At 46.3% G+C, this 15030-nt stretch overlaps 1 protein-coding gene across 2 annotated transcripts in view; it reads left to right on the forward strand.

Annotated features, from left to right (window-relative positions):
* Positions 1-15030, forward strand: part of LOC125457988 (sodium/hydrogen exchanger 9-like) — a 453786-nt gene that overhangs the window by 52669 nt on the left and 386087 nt on the right. For both annotated transcript variants that reach the window (XM_059651223.1, XM_059651224.1), the window contains exon 3: positions 14739-14816. In XM_059651223.1, coding sequence (XP_059507206.1) covers positions 14739-14816 — 78 coding nt within the window. The remainder of the gene's footprint in view (positions 1-14738; positions 14817-15030) is intronic.

Consider the following 15030-nt stretch of genomic DNA (forward strand, 5'->3'; position numbering starts at 1 on the left):
TCCAAGAAAACACAAAAGGGGCCGAACTCTCAAGCAAGTCAGCTAAAAGCCTTAAGGTGCACCTTATGTAGATGTACAAGAGTTGGCTGGCCCCCTGTGTGCCAAGGGGCCTGGCAGAAACAGGCATGTTGTAGTTGTGCCTGAGCTCCACGATGAGGCCCTAAAGTGGTGTGTGAGTTGGTTTGAAAGTAACCATGGTGATTTGGCAAGGCCGGTGGTTCACCCAGTTTTATCTCTGTGGAGCATGCAGAGGGGTTGTGGTGAAGACTTGAGCTGTTTGAAGGCCAGGGGCTGGACGGGTGTGGGGGGTGCGCGATGCAAATGACAGACTGTTGCCACCAGCTATCTCTGACTTCCGTGTTGGGTATTGGCACAACAGAATTTTTTTTCGTGGAAGGAGAGGGGGTTACTGGGAGCTGCGTAGAAATGAGGCGAGGTCTGAGGTGTGATATCTCTTAGCTGGGAAGAGTTTACTGATTGTCATCCTGTGGTTTTTCATGAGCTATTGCAACTCAACCAGCAAGGGAACAAATTTCCCTGATAGCCTGATATTCAGTTGTGAACCCCTCGTAGTCTTGAACTGAGGACCAACGCCTGGCTGCAATTCCTGTTTACAGTCTGAAACGGCAGCTATGTGATCCCTTCCAGACACAAATAGATGGAAATAAGGCAATTACTGCTCGTGACTGAGATTCTAAACTCGGTGTTTAAGGAACATTCAGAATTCGTTTTTTTTTCTCGACATCTAGATCTGGCATCCTTTTTATTTTCACTTCTGTTATATTGTCCTAACTTTATCGCCATTGCCCACACTGCTGAAGGGATGGAAAATCTTTCCCAATAATGTTTGACAAGCTTGTTCGTTATATTGATGGAGATACCGTGGTTTGTGTAGCAAAATATGGTAACAGTTCTTCCATGTCTGCCCTTCCTCCGTGACAGTACACCAGAATTATTACTGCACCAGCCAACAGGAAGGAAAGTAAACAGAAGAAAAATGTCACCCTTCTTAAAGAATTTAAACTCTTGTATGTTAAGTAACAGATTGCCATGTGATTTCTCCAGTGTATTCTGGAGATTAAGAAACTGCTGAGTAATTTCATCAATAATTTCACTGCATTATCAGGTCTAATTGTTCATAGAATGATAATAGAATACAGTGTGAACATGAAACTAGTTTTTCCAAAGGAGGTGAAATTCTGACTTAGCTTGAATCTTTCTACAAATGAGAAACCAGGCATTTAAAGGAATGGTATGCACCTTGGTTTCCCTAATGCCAGTCTGGAGATCCCAGTGCAAAGTAGTGGTCTGCTGCTTCATACCAGTAAATTCACCGCAGTCCTAACAGGCCGTAGTAGAGAGAGAGAGAGACAGAGCTGACTGGTGGTGGTTTAACCTGAGGGTCACCATGCCTCAGCTGAGTGCGTGATGTTGAGAAGGGGAGTCCTTCGCAGTAACCACAGCTGATGTAGGAATTGAACCCATGTTGTTAGTGTCACACTGCATCGTAAACCAGCTGTCCAGCCAACTGATCCTCCAGTATGATACGTTATTGAAACAAAGCAGTAAGTCCGAGGGAAACTCAGCAGATCTGGTAGCACCTGTAGAGAGAGAAACCCATTTAACGCTTTGAGTCTTAGAACAATGAACAAAGAAAATTACAGTACAGGAACGGGCCCCTCGGCCCTCCAAGTCTGCACCAACATACTGCCCATCTCAACTAAAACCCCCTCCCCTTCCGGGGACTGTTTCCTTCTATTCCCATCCTGTTCCTGTATTTCTCAAGACACCCTTTAGAAGTCACTACAGTATCTGCTTCCACTATCTCCCCCGGCAGCAAGTTCCAGGCACCCACCACCCTCTGTGTAAAAAAAAAACTTGCCTCGTACATCACCTTTCGACCTTGTCCCTCGCACCTTAAACCCATAACCCCTGGTAACTGACTCTTCCACCCTGGGAGAAAGCTTCTGACTGTCCACGCCCTTTGTAATCTTATTGACCTCTATCAGGTCACCCCTCAACCTCCGTTGTTCCAGTGAGAACAACCCAACTTTCACCAGCCTCCCCTCATGGCTATTGCTCTCCATACCAGGCAACATCCTGGTAAATCTTTTCTGTACCATCTCCAAAACCACCACATCCTTCTGGTAGTGTGGTGACCAGAATTGAACACAAGTGACCAGAGATGAACAGGGTTGAACCAGAATTGTCTGACTCCTCTTTAGAATGACCTATATTCTTGTATACATTATGTTTTGGAGGAGCTGTGTGTGAGCTACTCTCCCATTTAGCCACACCATCGACAACAACAACAGCATTTCTCTCACACCTATAAAATAATGAAATACTGAAAAGCACTTGAAAGGAACATATTTGGACAAAAAGAGGTGACAATGCAAAGATTTAACTGAATGTATTTTCAATCATTCAAATAACATTCGGCCATGCTGGCAAAAGTAATTTAAGGAGCATTTTGAAGAAGAGCGAAGTGGAGAGATTTAAAGAGGGAATTTGAAGCTTAAGGAGAAGTGACTACAGGTACCCAAAACATGATGAAGGACGCAGAGAAGATGCACAGAGGCAAGATTGGAGAAGGCCTGAGTTCTTCAGTGGGGCTTGAGGTAACGGTGATTGGGAGAGGTAAAGCCACAGACAGATCGTTCAATGTACGCATTAGTGCTGAGAACCAGGCCAGCGCTTTAGTAAGTTATTTCTCACTCAATCTGCAGGATTCTGGCAGCAGCTTGCACTTTACCGTAACCGTAGAAATGTATGGGCTTATTGTGGATGTCACGCAGCCGGAGTGCAGTAAGTCTAATGATGCCTTTATTCTCTGAAGGGTCATTAGAAAAACCGTAAGGGTGTAGCTACTGCATTTCCAACTCAAATTGATCCAATTCCCATCGGATCGGGTGGAATAATGGACATTAATTTGATGAGAGCATCATGCTGACTTTGAAGAATAAAGAATAGGTGGTGAAGACTTGGAATAGAATGCATCAATCTGCTGTTAACTCCCACTGTGAAAAAGTGTTGCTTTGCATGAATAAATCAGTCACAGTAGGGATTATAGCACTAGTTAAAGAATCCCATTCTGCTAAGACGAATTTTACACGTAACAATGACAGAAAGCAAGAATGAAAAGAAAAGGCCTCCTGAATTGAGAGATGGTGGGAACTGCTGACGATGGAGAGCCTGAGATAACAAGGTGCGGAGCAGGATGAACACAGCAGGCCAGGCAGCATCAGAGGAGTAGGAAAGCTGACGTTTCAGACCTTGAAGAAGGGTCTAGGCCTGAAACGTCAGCTTTCCTGCTCCTCTGATGCTGCCTGGCCTGCTGTGTTCATCCAGCTCCACACCTTGTTATCTCCCAAATTGATGTGAGGGCATCGGGAACACATACATTTCCAGTTAAAAGTGGATTCTAATAATATGAGGATTGAGTGAATGACTTGACATTTGTGAGATTGCTGGTGAGTTTGAGAGAATGAGGTGAGGGGGGTTATGGATTGGAAATACACACATGTAGTCTTGGGGTTTGTTTAGATTAGATTTCCTACAGTGTGGAAACAGGCCCTTCGGCCCAACAAGTCCCCACCACCCCTTGAAGTATCCCACCCAGACCCACCCCCCCGATAACCCACACACCCCCGCACACTACGGGCAGTTTAGCATGGCCAATCCACCTAACCTGCACATCTTTGGACTGTGGGAGGAAACCGGAGCACCCAGAGGAGAACCATGCAGACACAGGGAGAACGTGCAAACTCCACACAGACGGCCACCCGAGGCTGGAATCGAACCTGGGTCCCTGGCGCTGTGAGGCTGCTGTGCTAACCACTGAGCCACCATGCTGTTCCAGTCACCCAAGCTCTTACACAATAAACAGCTTATTGGGACGTGAAAAATAAAGGAGACGTCCCTACTTCACAGCTCAAACAGCTTGACAATCGAAAGGGAAATGGACATGCAATGCAATAAAACGGTGATATCTACCCCAATCTAAGTGAGACGTTGCAACTAATTGGAGTCAAAGTGCCCTGCCCCACTCAGTTTTCTGTATTTTGGAAACGACAGTGCTAAGTACAACATTTCCAAACACAATTGCATGCTCAATTAAAACCCTTCTTGAAAGAATCTTCACTGTGGGGTAGAAAAGTGGAAGGTAGAAGTGAATGGGCTATTGTTGAAAGATGAGACGCAGTGGCATTTAAAACAAGGACGCGCAATTGGGTAGTCTGTTAGCGACCAACAGTAACCCCTGGAAACTGATCAATTCACGGGCAGACCTGGAGATTGGATAATCTGATACTTTACACAATGTTTGCTCTTGCAGATTGAAGTTTTATTCTAATTACTTCACGACTGAAGAGGTGTGTGTGTCTGAAGTAACCTGATACAGTGCAGAGGAGAGCAGTTTCTGTGCTGACGTGTTCACGTGTCTGTGTGTGTGTGTGAGAGAGAGAAGTGATCTTCTCAAAAACAAAACTTCATGCTACTCTATCATTGCATCATAATTAATATGATTGGCAACTGCTTGTCATGATGTAGAGCTCTTAACGAGTTTAGAATGGACTGGAATGCCAAGGGATAGTGTGTTTCTATGTTTAGGATCTTCCACAGATTATTTTCAGCTCTACCTGCCTTTGTGTTAAACTGGGCTCCCTCTGTTCCTCTGTGCTTTAGGGCTCTGCTCATTTGTTTTGACAGTACACTGTGTGTTGACAACCAGTCTGCTCTATTGACAGGGCCACAAGTTTGAAACAAAGCACTTGCTGTTCTGAACACTTTCCCGAAAAAAGTGGCATTCCGTGGGTGCAGTATTATGCCAATGTAAATTGGACAGGAGCCCAAAAACCAGAGTCTTGCTATCGAAAGAGACAATGATTGACTGTGGGGTCTAGAGCGAGGCAAGATGAATTCAAGGCAAACTGTTTTTGACTAGGGTGAGGTGATTGGTGAAGCACTGGCATTCTCTTCCCAGAGAGTGGTGGAAGTTCAGGTATTAACCAAATTTGAGATAAAGATTGATAAATTTATAGTTACTTGTGACATCAAGGCAAATGTGCGAGAATATGGTGTTAATATAAGTGATTAGCCATGATCTAGAATGGCAGAACTGAGGAAGGGTCACTAAAATTGATTTTTCTTCATAGATGCTACCAGACTGGCTGAGCTTTTCTAGCAACTTCTGTTTTTATTACCTGGGTCTCTGGATTAACAGTCCAGTGATAGTACCACTAGGCTATCGCCTCCCCTTGAATGTTATTATGATCCCAGGTGATGATGATACAGGATCAGTTAGATCTTGGAATAAAAACCTGGCTTGATGGATCAAATGTTAAAATTATTTTAGATCATGAACATGATGGTCACTCACTGGTACATTTACAGAAGGCTTCAGATGTTCTTTAACTACAGAATAAAAGTTTATTTTCGAAAGGACAAGATAAACAAGCAAAACAGACATACGAAGATAATATTGGAAGATCTTAACCAAAACTGAAAAGCAAAGTTGCAACTTATTTCTTATATCACAAAACCCTTTACAGAGACCTAGACCCAGAGAAATTATACCCCGACCTCAATTTATACAGTTCTCAGGCCCTGAATGCTCTCAGTTCTAACAATTTGAAAATTTCTATGCAAGTTCTCCTGGCTTGGAAACATCATAGATAAGAAAACATTTCTCATGATGTTAGCTGGTTTCTTGGAACAGAATTGAACTGAAAACGGAACTATTATGAGGAGTTCTTTTCCCTTTAGAACTAAAATCTTGTTTCTTCTGAATAGATATCAGAATAAAGCAAAAATCATGTTTCCACACGTGAGGCAATCTAGAATGAGAGGTCATAGTTTTCAGATAAGGGATGGGCAGTCTTAAAATGGAAATGAGGAGGAATTACTTCTCTCAAAGAGCCATGAACCTGTGGGATTCATGCCCCTAGAGTGTGGTGGATGCTGGAAGATTTAAGGAGGAGATAGACGGACAGATTTTTAATTAGTAATACGTTGAAGGATGATGGAGAGCAGGCAGGAAAGTGACCTGAGGACAAGATGAGATGAGCCATGAGTCTATCAAATGGTCGATCAGGCACGAGGGGCTGAATGGCCTCCTCCTGCTCCTAGCATATGATCTAATGGCTTGTAGGCTTGTCATAAAATTGAAAGTATAAATTTATTATCCAATGCAGAAATTTTTTTAGCAATGATATATTTAGGTCACTGTTCCAGAATCCTTCTGTCCTTTTCCCAAAAAAAACCTCAGAACTAACTAAAAACCCTCTAACTCTGCTTTAAAATCCAAATTCCAAAAATGGTACTGAAATATTTTGACAACTTTAAGCGCGATTGCTGACTCCTGCTCCTTTGTTTGGAACGAATCTCTCCTTCCTCAGAATTTTTGTGGATTTGCATCTCAGTATTTATTCAACTTGGGAGAATAAACTTGACCATCCCAAGTCAGTTCTGTCCAATTGAGACAGCTGATGCTTCAGGTAATGGACTGACTGCGGACAGCAGTTGTAGAGGATCTTTCTCTAGTTTGGCTAAGTTCTTTGCCTTTTCATTTTGTAGTGAAACATGGTAAATGTTTGATGTTTTCACTCTTCCTGTGCGCCCTACAGCAGCTGTGGACATGTTGACCGAGATTAAAAGCAAGACCCGCCCCTGGGTATCCCAGCATCCAACTGGGGAACAGCCACCCTGCAGCTTCAGAGATGGCAGCTTTTTGTACAAAATAGCAAGACTGTGTCTTGTGCCTTGAAAACACAATTCATCATCCTCACCGGCAATGCTTCTAGTCCTTTCAGCTGCACGGTTTCGAGCTGTTTCCTCCATATGGCTTCAAAATGATAGATTGGCATATGATGTGCCATTGAAAACTACGTATCCTTAGATTTTCTAACATTCCTTTGAGAACCCAGGGTTTAGGACAGACAGTTCTCTCCTGGAGTCTCTAGTGACGTGACTGATTCAGCTGTCTCTCTGTGCGGAGGGCACACCCCAGATCCTAAATCTTTCCCTGAACCTTATTGTTCGCATCAGTGTCCTCAGAGGTAATCTGCAGCACCATGGCTACAATGCCAGACTAAGAGGTGTGTGTGGTTCCTTGAGAAGCAACATGATACCTCGTCACCCACTTTAGTGATGGTGAGAGAGATACCAGGGTGTTACAATGGTGGGAGATTGTGTGCATCCTTCACTGCTCATCTGATTTGATTTGAATAACCTTCTTAGCTCTTATTGTTGTTGTGAAAATGTTTGATATTGCTCAAGACTATTAGACAGAGGAACAGAAGTAGGCCATTCAGCCCATCAAGTCACATCCATCATTCAATAACGCTCTGGCTGATCTGATCATCCTCAACTCCACTTCCCTGTCTATTTCCCATAACCCGCGATTCCCCTGAGTGAATCTCGCATGTCTATCTCAACCTTGAATATACTTAATGGCCCACCCCTCCAGGACAACTTCAGTTTTCCAGGGATTGTGGGGAAAAAATAATTTATATCAACTTTTATGGACTTGTGTGACATGGTTTCTCAAAAGAAATCATTGAAGGTTCATAGTGCAATTGGAGATTTTTGTTTAAAATAAGATTTCTTAGTCGTAATCGTTGGGCTGGTGATAACTATTTGCTTTGCAGTAATCCTCATTGGTGCTGCTTTTAGTGACTGATTTTGAGGAGTTTCTTTTTCTGATTCATTTGGAGGGAAATCTGGTAACAACAAGCTGTGCTGGAGGATAGCTGGTGCCAAGCAAGCTGCCCTGTTGATCTCCCCCATTTCTGAAGAGGATCCTTTTATATCAGTTAGGCTGAAACCTATGTGTTCTTTTGAAAGAGTGATTGAAGGAACATCTCAAGATGGCATTTCCTGAGCAAGCTGTGTGCAAAACCCAAGATACAACATAACATACGCGTGCCAGGTCAACACAGCAACAGCCTCTGAAACATCTGACCCCTTCTCCTTTTACCATCAAGAAAAACCCCATCGGCCAAAGCATTTTTTCCTAGAAAGATAATCCCTGCAGATTTTCTTTCCCTTGAAGAATGTGTGTCTTTTGGGAATATTTAAAAGGATAAGTGTTCATATTTCTATGAACCCACTGCATATTAATCAATCATTGCATTTTAATTGACTGAGTTTTGTTTTGACAAACCCATCGTTGTGTTTATTAAGAAACTTGAGTGATAGACTTTTTTTGTTTATCTATAACTTGATATAAGGAAGGCCACTTGGTAACTTGGCAACTTGTTATGGTCAACTGTAGAGGCACATGTTCAGCTTGGGGCTGAGCAGGTGCCTGGTCTCCAACAGCTCTGAATGTCTGAGTCCTTGTGGGGGCTTTGTTCCTCCAGCTGAGGCTATGTTGCAGCAGATAGCATTGCTGAGTCTGCACTCGCTGAGGTGGGAGACCCTGTGCTGTTGGGCAGTGCAGGGGAATGTCTCTCAGGACGGTCCCCTGAGGTGTCAGAGTCTCAGCGTTGGAGGTGCAGATGGAGCAAAACTGCAGCCTGTTGTACTAGTCCTATCTCCCTGAACCATCATGGTGTGTAGGAGAGAGAGAATCCCTGAGTAAGGGATGTACCAGAGCTTGTGTAGACCAGTGTGTGCACATTGAGAAGTGCAGGCTTTCATGTTGCTTACTGCCTGTAATGCCACGAGATACAGGAACAGGAAGAAGCTGGCGCTGGGTTATTCATTATCACATACATCTTGAAGGTACAGTGACCCCCAAGTGCCGTGTCATCTGGTGCCTTTTTGAGGTGATCAAATTTGGGTCTCCAAGCATGGTTTCAGGGCTGCTGACAGGTCTCTGTAAGGCGTTCCAGTCCTTTAAGGAGTCCCAGAGACCCCAGCTCCGTAGCCTTCTCCAGGAGTTCCCACACGGCAACCCCCCCCCCCCCCCCCCCCCCCCCCCCGCATCCAGGTGTCCCCCCTCTGGGAAACCCCACTCCCCCCATCCAGGAGTCCCCACCTGGGAACCCCACCCTTCAACCAGGAGTCCCCCCCCCCCCCCGCCCCCCCCCGCCCCAACCCCGTCTCTGGGAGTCCCCACTTCCAAGAATCCCTGCTCTGGCCCCCCACCCCAACTTCCAGGAGTCCCCGCTCCAGGCATCCCGCCCATCTCTGCCAGGAGTCCAGGATCCCCCCTCCACCAGGCCACCATTCAGCCAGCTGGGTCTGACAACGGCTGATCTGATAATCCTCAACTCTACTTTCCTCGTAACCCTCCATTCCCCTCACTGATTAAAAATCCGTCCACCTCCGCCTTGGTTAGACGGAATGACCCAGCCTCGACAGCCCTCTGTGGTTGAGGAATTCCACGGATTCGTTTCCCTCTGAGGGAAGAAATTCCACCTCCTCTCTTCCTGGAGTGTGCAGCCCCTTACAATGCCCTCTGATCCTAGACCATCCTGCAAGGAGAAACCACCTTTCTGCATCTACCCTGTCAAACCCGCTCTTCCCGCCCGCCCAACCCCACCGACAGTCTGACTGCCTGCGACCTCCCCGTTGCCCCATCATCACAGTAATGGTAATAAAATGTGAGGCTGGATGAACACAGCAGGCCCAGCAGCATCTCAGGAGCACAAAAGCTGACATTTTGGGCCTAGACCCTTGTTCTGGAATAAATAGGGAGAGAGGGGGAGGCGGACCGAAGATGGAGAGAAAAGAAGATAGGTGGAGAGGAGAGTATAGGTGGGGAGGTAAGGAGGGGATAGGTCAGTCCAGGGAAGACGGACAGGCCAAGGAGGTGGGATGAGGTTAGTAGGTAGGAGATGGAGGTGCAGCTTGGGATGGGAGGAAGGGATGGGTGAGAGGAAGAACAGATTAGGGAGACAGAGACAGGTTGGACTGGTTTTGGGATGCAGTGGGTGGAGGGGAAGAACTGGGCTGGTTTTGGGATGTAGTGGGGGAAGGGGAGATTTTGAAGCTGGTGAAGTCCACATTGATACCATTGGGCTGCAGGGTTCCCAAGCGGAATATGAGTTGCTGTTCCTGCAACCTTCGGGTGGCATCATTGTGGCACTGCAGGATGCCCATGATGGACATGTCATCTAAAGAATGGGAGGGGGAGTGGAAATGGTTTGCGACTGGTAGGTGCAGTTGTTTATTGCGAACCGAGCGGAGGTGTTCTGCAAAGCGGTCCCCAAGCCTCCGCTTGGTTTCCCCAATGTAGTGGAAGCCACACCGGGTACAGTGGCTTGGGGACCGCTTTGCAGAACACCTCCACTCAGTTCCCAATAAACAACTGCACCTCCCAGTCGCAAACCATTTCCACTCCCCCTCCCATTCTTTAGACGACATGTCCACCATGGGCCTCCTGCAGTGCCACAATGATGCCACCCGAAGGTTGCAGGAACAGCAACTCATATTCCGCTTGGGAACTCTGCAGCCCAATGGTATCAATGTGGACATCACCAGCTTCAAAATCTCCCCTTCCCCCACCGCATCCCAAAACCAGCCCAGTTCGTCCCCTCCCCCCACTGCACCACACAACCAGCCCAGCTCTTCCCCTCCACCCACTGCATCCCAAAACCAGTCCAACCTGTCTCTGCCTCCCTAATCTGTTCTTCCTCTCACCCATCCCTTCCTCCCACCCCAAGCCGCACCTCCATTTCCTACCTACTAACCTCATCCCACCTCCTTGACCTGTCCGTCTTCCCTGGACTGACCTATCCCCTCCCTATCTCCCCACCTATACTCTCCTCGCCACCTATCTTCTTTTCTCTCCATCTTCGGTCCGCCTCCCCCTCTCTCCCTATTTATTCCAGAACCCTCACCCCATCCCCCTCTCTGCTGAAGGTCTAGGCCCAAAACGTCAGCTTTTGTGCTCCTGAGATGCTGCTGGGCCTGCTGTGTTCATCCAGCCTCACATTTTATTATCTTGGATTCTCCAGCATCTGCAGTTCCCATTATCACATCACAGTAATGGTCCCAGGATTCTGCCAAGCAGCTTGGTTTCAGGAAGTGGGTGAGGACATTGATGTAAACCTGCCTGTCACCAGTTCCAGCAAACCCCTCTTTCCCCTCCCCACCAACATCACCCCCCCCAGCCCCCACACTAATCTGGGTCAGCTTGCCATTCAGGCTGATGGAGAGAAGGATTGAGTGTCAAGGCAGTGGGGGGGCATGACAGCATGGGAGCTGGCCCCCAGGCATGAGTGGGCATTGCCCAGGGAGGGATTTGTCTTTGAAACTACAGGGTAGCTCTGAGTCCTTCAGTCCATGTGCTGCAGAGGTTTGCATGTTCCTGCCCTTTGTGAGAAGATGGAACAGGAGCAGGCGTGGGCCATTCGGCACTTTCAGGCTGTCCCACCATTCAGTAAGACCAAAGCTGATTATCCAACTCAGTCTCTTGCTTCTGCTGTCTCCCTTTTATACTAAGAGCCCTTTTTTTTTATTCAATCATGTTGCTGATCAGGCAGCATTTATTGCCCATCCTAATTGCCCAGAGGGCAGTTCAGAGTCAACCATGTTGCTGTGGGCCTGGAGTCACATGTAGGCCAGACCAGGTAAGGACAGCAGTTTCCTTCCCCTAAAGGGCATTAGTGAGCCAGATGGGTTTTTACAACAACAACAAAAACAGAAGTCGCTGGAAAAGTTCAGCAGATCTGGCAGTTTCTGTGAAAGAAAAAAAATCAGAGTTAATGTTTCGGGTCCGGTGACCCTTCCTCAGAACTGATGGTGACTGGGAAAACGTCAGTTTGTATGCAGAAAATCGGGGTTGGGTGGGGACGGAGTAAACGATAGGATAGAGCCCAAAGAGAGAGAAAGACAGTTGGACAGAAGGAGTTGCTAACGATCAGGCTGGGAAGGTGAATAGTTGTTGATGGGGACTGTTAGTGACTAACAACAGGGGGGGTGAAAGGGCAGGCTATGTGGTAACAGGGCGTGGTGTGTGGGGTGTGGGGCTGGGACATGGCAGAGTTTAGGCCCTAAAATTATTGAACTCAATATGGAGTGCGAAGAGCTGTAGGGTCCCCAGGCGGAAAATGAGGTGTAGTTCTCTAGCTTGCGTTGGGCTTCACTGGAACACTGTAGCTAGTCGGAGACAGATGTTGGCCAGAGAGCAGGGTGGTGCGTTAAAGTGGCAGGCAACAGGTAGTTCAGGGTCTTTTTTGTGAGTAGAACATAGATGTTCTGTGAAGCGGTCACCTAGTCTACGCATTGTTTTTACAACATTGGATTCGCCGTTATGCTTAAACTCTTAATTCCCGATATTTTATTGAATTCAAATTCCACCCTCTGTCGTGGCAGAATTCAAACCAGGGTCCCCAGAACATATCCGGGTCTCTGAATACACATCTGTGAAGGAAGTGTCTAACAGACTCCTTTTGATGTTCTCGGCCTCGTCCTTGATATGGAGTTAGTTACGGGAGGGTCTTACCCGCTTACTCTCTCTCTGTGTCTGGCTGAGGGATTCCTACCACCTCTGGCAGTTTAAATAAGGAGGTGAAAGGCACAGAATTATGTGATGCAACATACGCTGGACCCTGCGCGGCACGGTGGCTCAGTGTTTAGCACTGCTGCCTCACAGCACCAGGGATCTGGCTTCAATTCCATCCTTGGGTGATGGTGTGTCACATTCTCCCCGTTTGTGTGATTTTTTTCTCTGGATGCTCCAGTTTCCTCCCCCAGTACAAAGATATGTGGGTTAGGGTGGATTGGCCATGCTAAATTGCCTATAGTGTCCAGGGATGTGTATGTTAGGAGGTTTAGCCATGGAAAATGCAGGGTTACAGGGATAGGGTGGGGGTTATGGGTGGGATGCTCTTGGGACAGATGGTGTAGTCTGTTTGGGCCAAACGGCCTGCTTCCACACTGTACGGATTCTATGACCTGCGCAACACTATACAGAGACTCCAAAACAGAGACTGCCGTCCTGTGTTTCTGTTGCATATTGTCTATTGAATAAGGATGGCTTTATCACCGGCTAAGTTCAGGCCTGGGTGAGATTGGGATGAGAATGTACTGTCTGGGATGAAAGATAGAGAGCAGCGCTGCGAGAGATTGTGTCTGTGTGTGTGTGTGTGTGTGTGTGTGTGTGTGTGCGCGCGCGTGCGCGCGTGCAAATACAGATAAAATACTGCTTTTTGAAGTGGCTGTGCAAAGTAATTGGTTCTGGCTTAGAATAACCTTCAAGGGATATTAGTGATGGCTGCTTTAATGAGCATATTTGTGCGAGCACCACAAATTGAATTGAAAGGATTGTAATGAAAATAATCTGCCCCTTTAGATACCATCCAGTCAGTGCAGAGGACAGTGTATGGCATATGAACTCATTTTTCCATCATTATTCTCTATCTCACGTGATTCCTCTCTGTCCTGCGTTCTGTTCTGTGGACAGTATTTCACTGATAGGAGCCCAGTGCTTACACACTCTCCAGAATGTTTTCTGTAGCCAAACCTCTGTATGTATGAGGCAAGAACAAGCTGAAACAGTTTTAGTCAGATTATGCCAGGTACACAGAGATGAATAATCTGTGCGTGATACAGGGAATGCTGCAGAGAATGCCTGGTTCTAGGGGGTTTTTTAAAGCACTTTTGCTCTGCAAAGTTTTCCTTACACTGTGAGAAGATGCTCTGAAGAATCTTGCAGAGAGAAAACTTGTAGCTGGAACAAAAACATGTTAGAAGTTTGAAGCTATATTTTTCACTGTTCAGTGGTCTGTTTAATTGGTGCTTCTGCCCAAATATACCTATAAGCCAAAGAAACTGGACAATGCACTAAGAGACTGAGTAGGCATGGGGTAGGCAATGTCCTGGTGGTATTATTGCTGTAGACTATTAGTCCAAACAGCGTGGTAATGTCGGGCAGTACGGTGGCTCAGTGGTTAGCACTGCAGCATTACAGCATCAAGGATCTGGGTTCAATTCTACCCTTGGTTGATTGTGTGGTGTTTGGATGTTCCCCTGTGTTTGCTTGGGTTTCGTCCGGGTGCTCGGATTTCCTCCTGCAGGCCCACGATGTGCAGGTTAGGTGGTTTGGCCGTGGGAAATTGCCCCTAGTGTCTGGTGATGTACTGCCAGGTGGGTTAAGCCATGGGAAATGTAGGGTTATGGGGTTACAACCTGCACTGACCCTTTTGAAGAGCAGCCTGTAACTCCACATTGCCCACAAACCACCTAGCCTGCACACCCATGGACACTACAGGGCAATTTCCCATGGCCAATCCACCCTAACCTGCACACCTATGGACTGTGGGAGGAAACCCACGCAGACGCAGGGAGAATGTGCAAACTCTACGCAGACAGTCGCCCGAGGCTGCAATCGAACCCCTGTGCCACCATTTTGCAAGCAGGTTTCTGTGAGTGTTCTATTTGTATTGACTGACTATTACATTGTGATATGTTAGCACTGGCCGGTGTAGTGCAGGGGTTTTGATTCACAGTTATAAATGTTGCTGGGAACAAAACAATTTTAGAATGCAATTTATGATGCATCTGACATTAATCTGTTTGGATTTAAATTTTACACAGACCCTAATCTTTCATTGTTGGTCGATTATTGCTGAATCAAAGACTGATGGGCTCTCTGACTACAGACAGCAGCAAACATTACATCAAATAGCGCACATTAAAACATGTAGAAAGCAGTTGAGAATAAAATAACCCAGTTGCCATCCAAGTTCCAATCTCCTACATCATGTGTAGCAAGAAGATGCCAGTTTTCAGCACAGCATTTGGAAAGTCACAGTGACCTATCTGTTGTAATCTCTTATTTTCAGGTAACGTTTGATTCAGAAATTTTCTTCAATGTCCTCTTGCCACCGATAATATTCTACGCTGGATACAGCCTGAAAAAGGTGAGATTTTCAGATTCTGAAGGGGCACGAGCACTTAAAATCTTTCTACAGTGACTTTGCAGAGATCATCATCATGAAACATGCAATTAGAAGTTTACTTTTTCAGTATGTGTCCTTCAATGTCATTGTGCGTTTACAAACCTTGCTTCAGAATGTCTGTTTAGACCTGTCATTGCCTCAGTTGGTAACGAGACGAGCTACATGGGCACAGGAA

Source organism: Stegostoma tigrinum, chromosome 14, assembly GCF_030684315.1.
Source record: "Stegostoma tigrinum isolate sSteTig4 chromosome 14, sSteTig4.hap1, whole genome shotgun sequence".
NCBI classification, from domain to species: domain Eukaryota; kingdom Metazoa; phylum Chordata; class Chondrichthyes; order Orectolobiformes; family Stegostomatidae; genus Stegostoma; species Stegostoma tigrinum.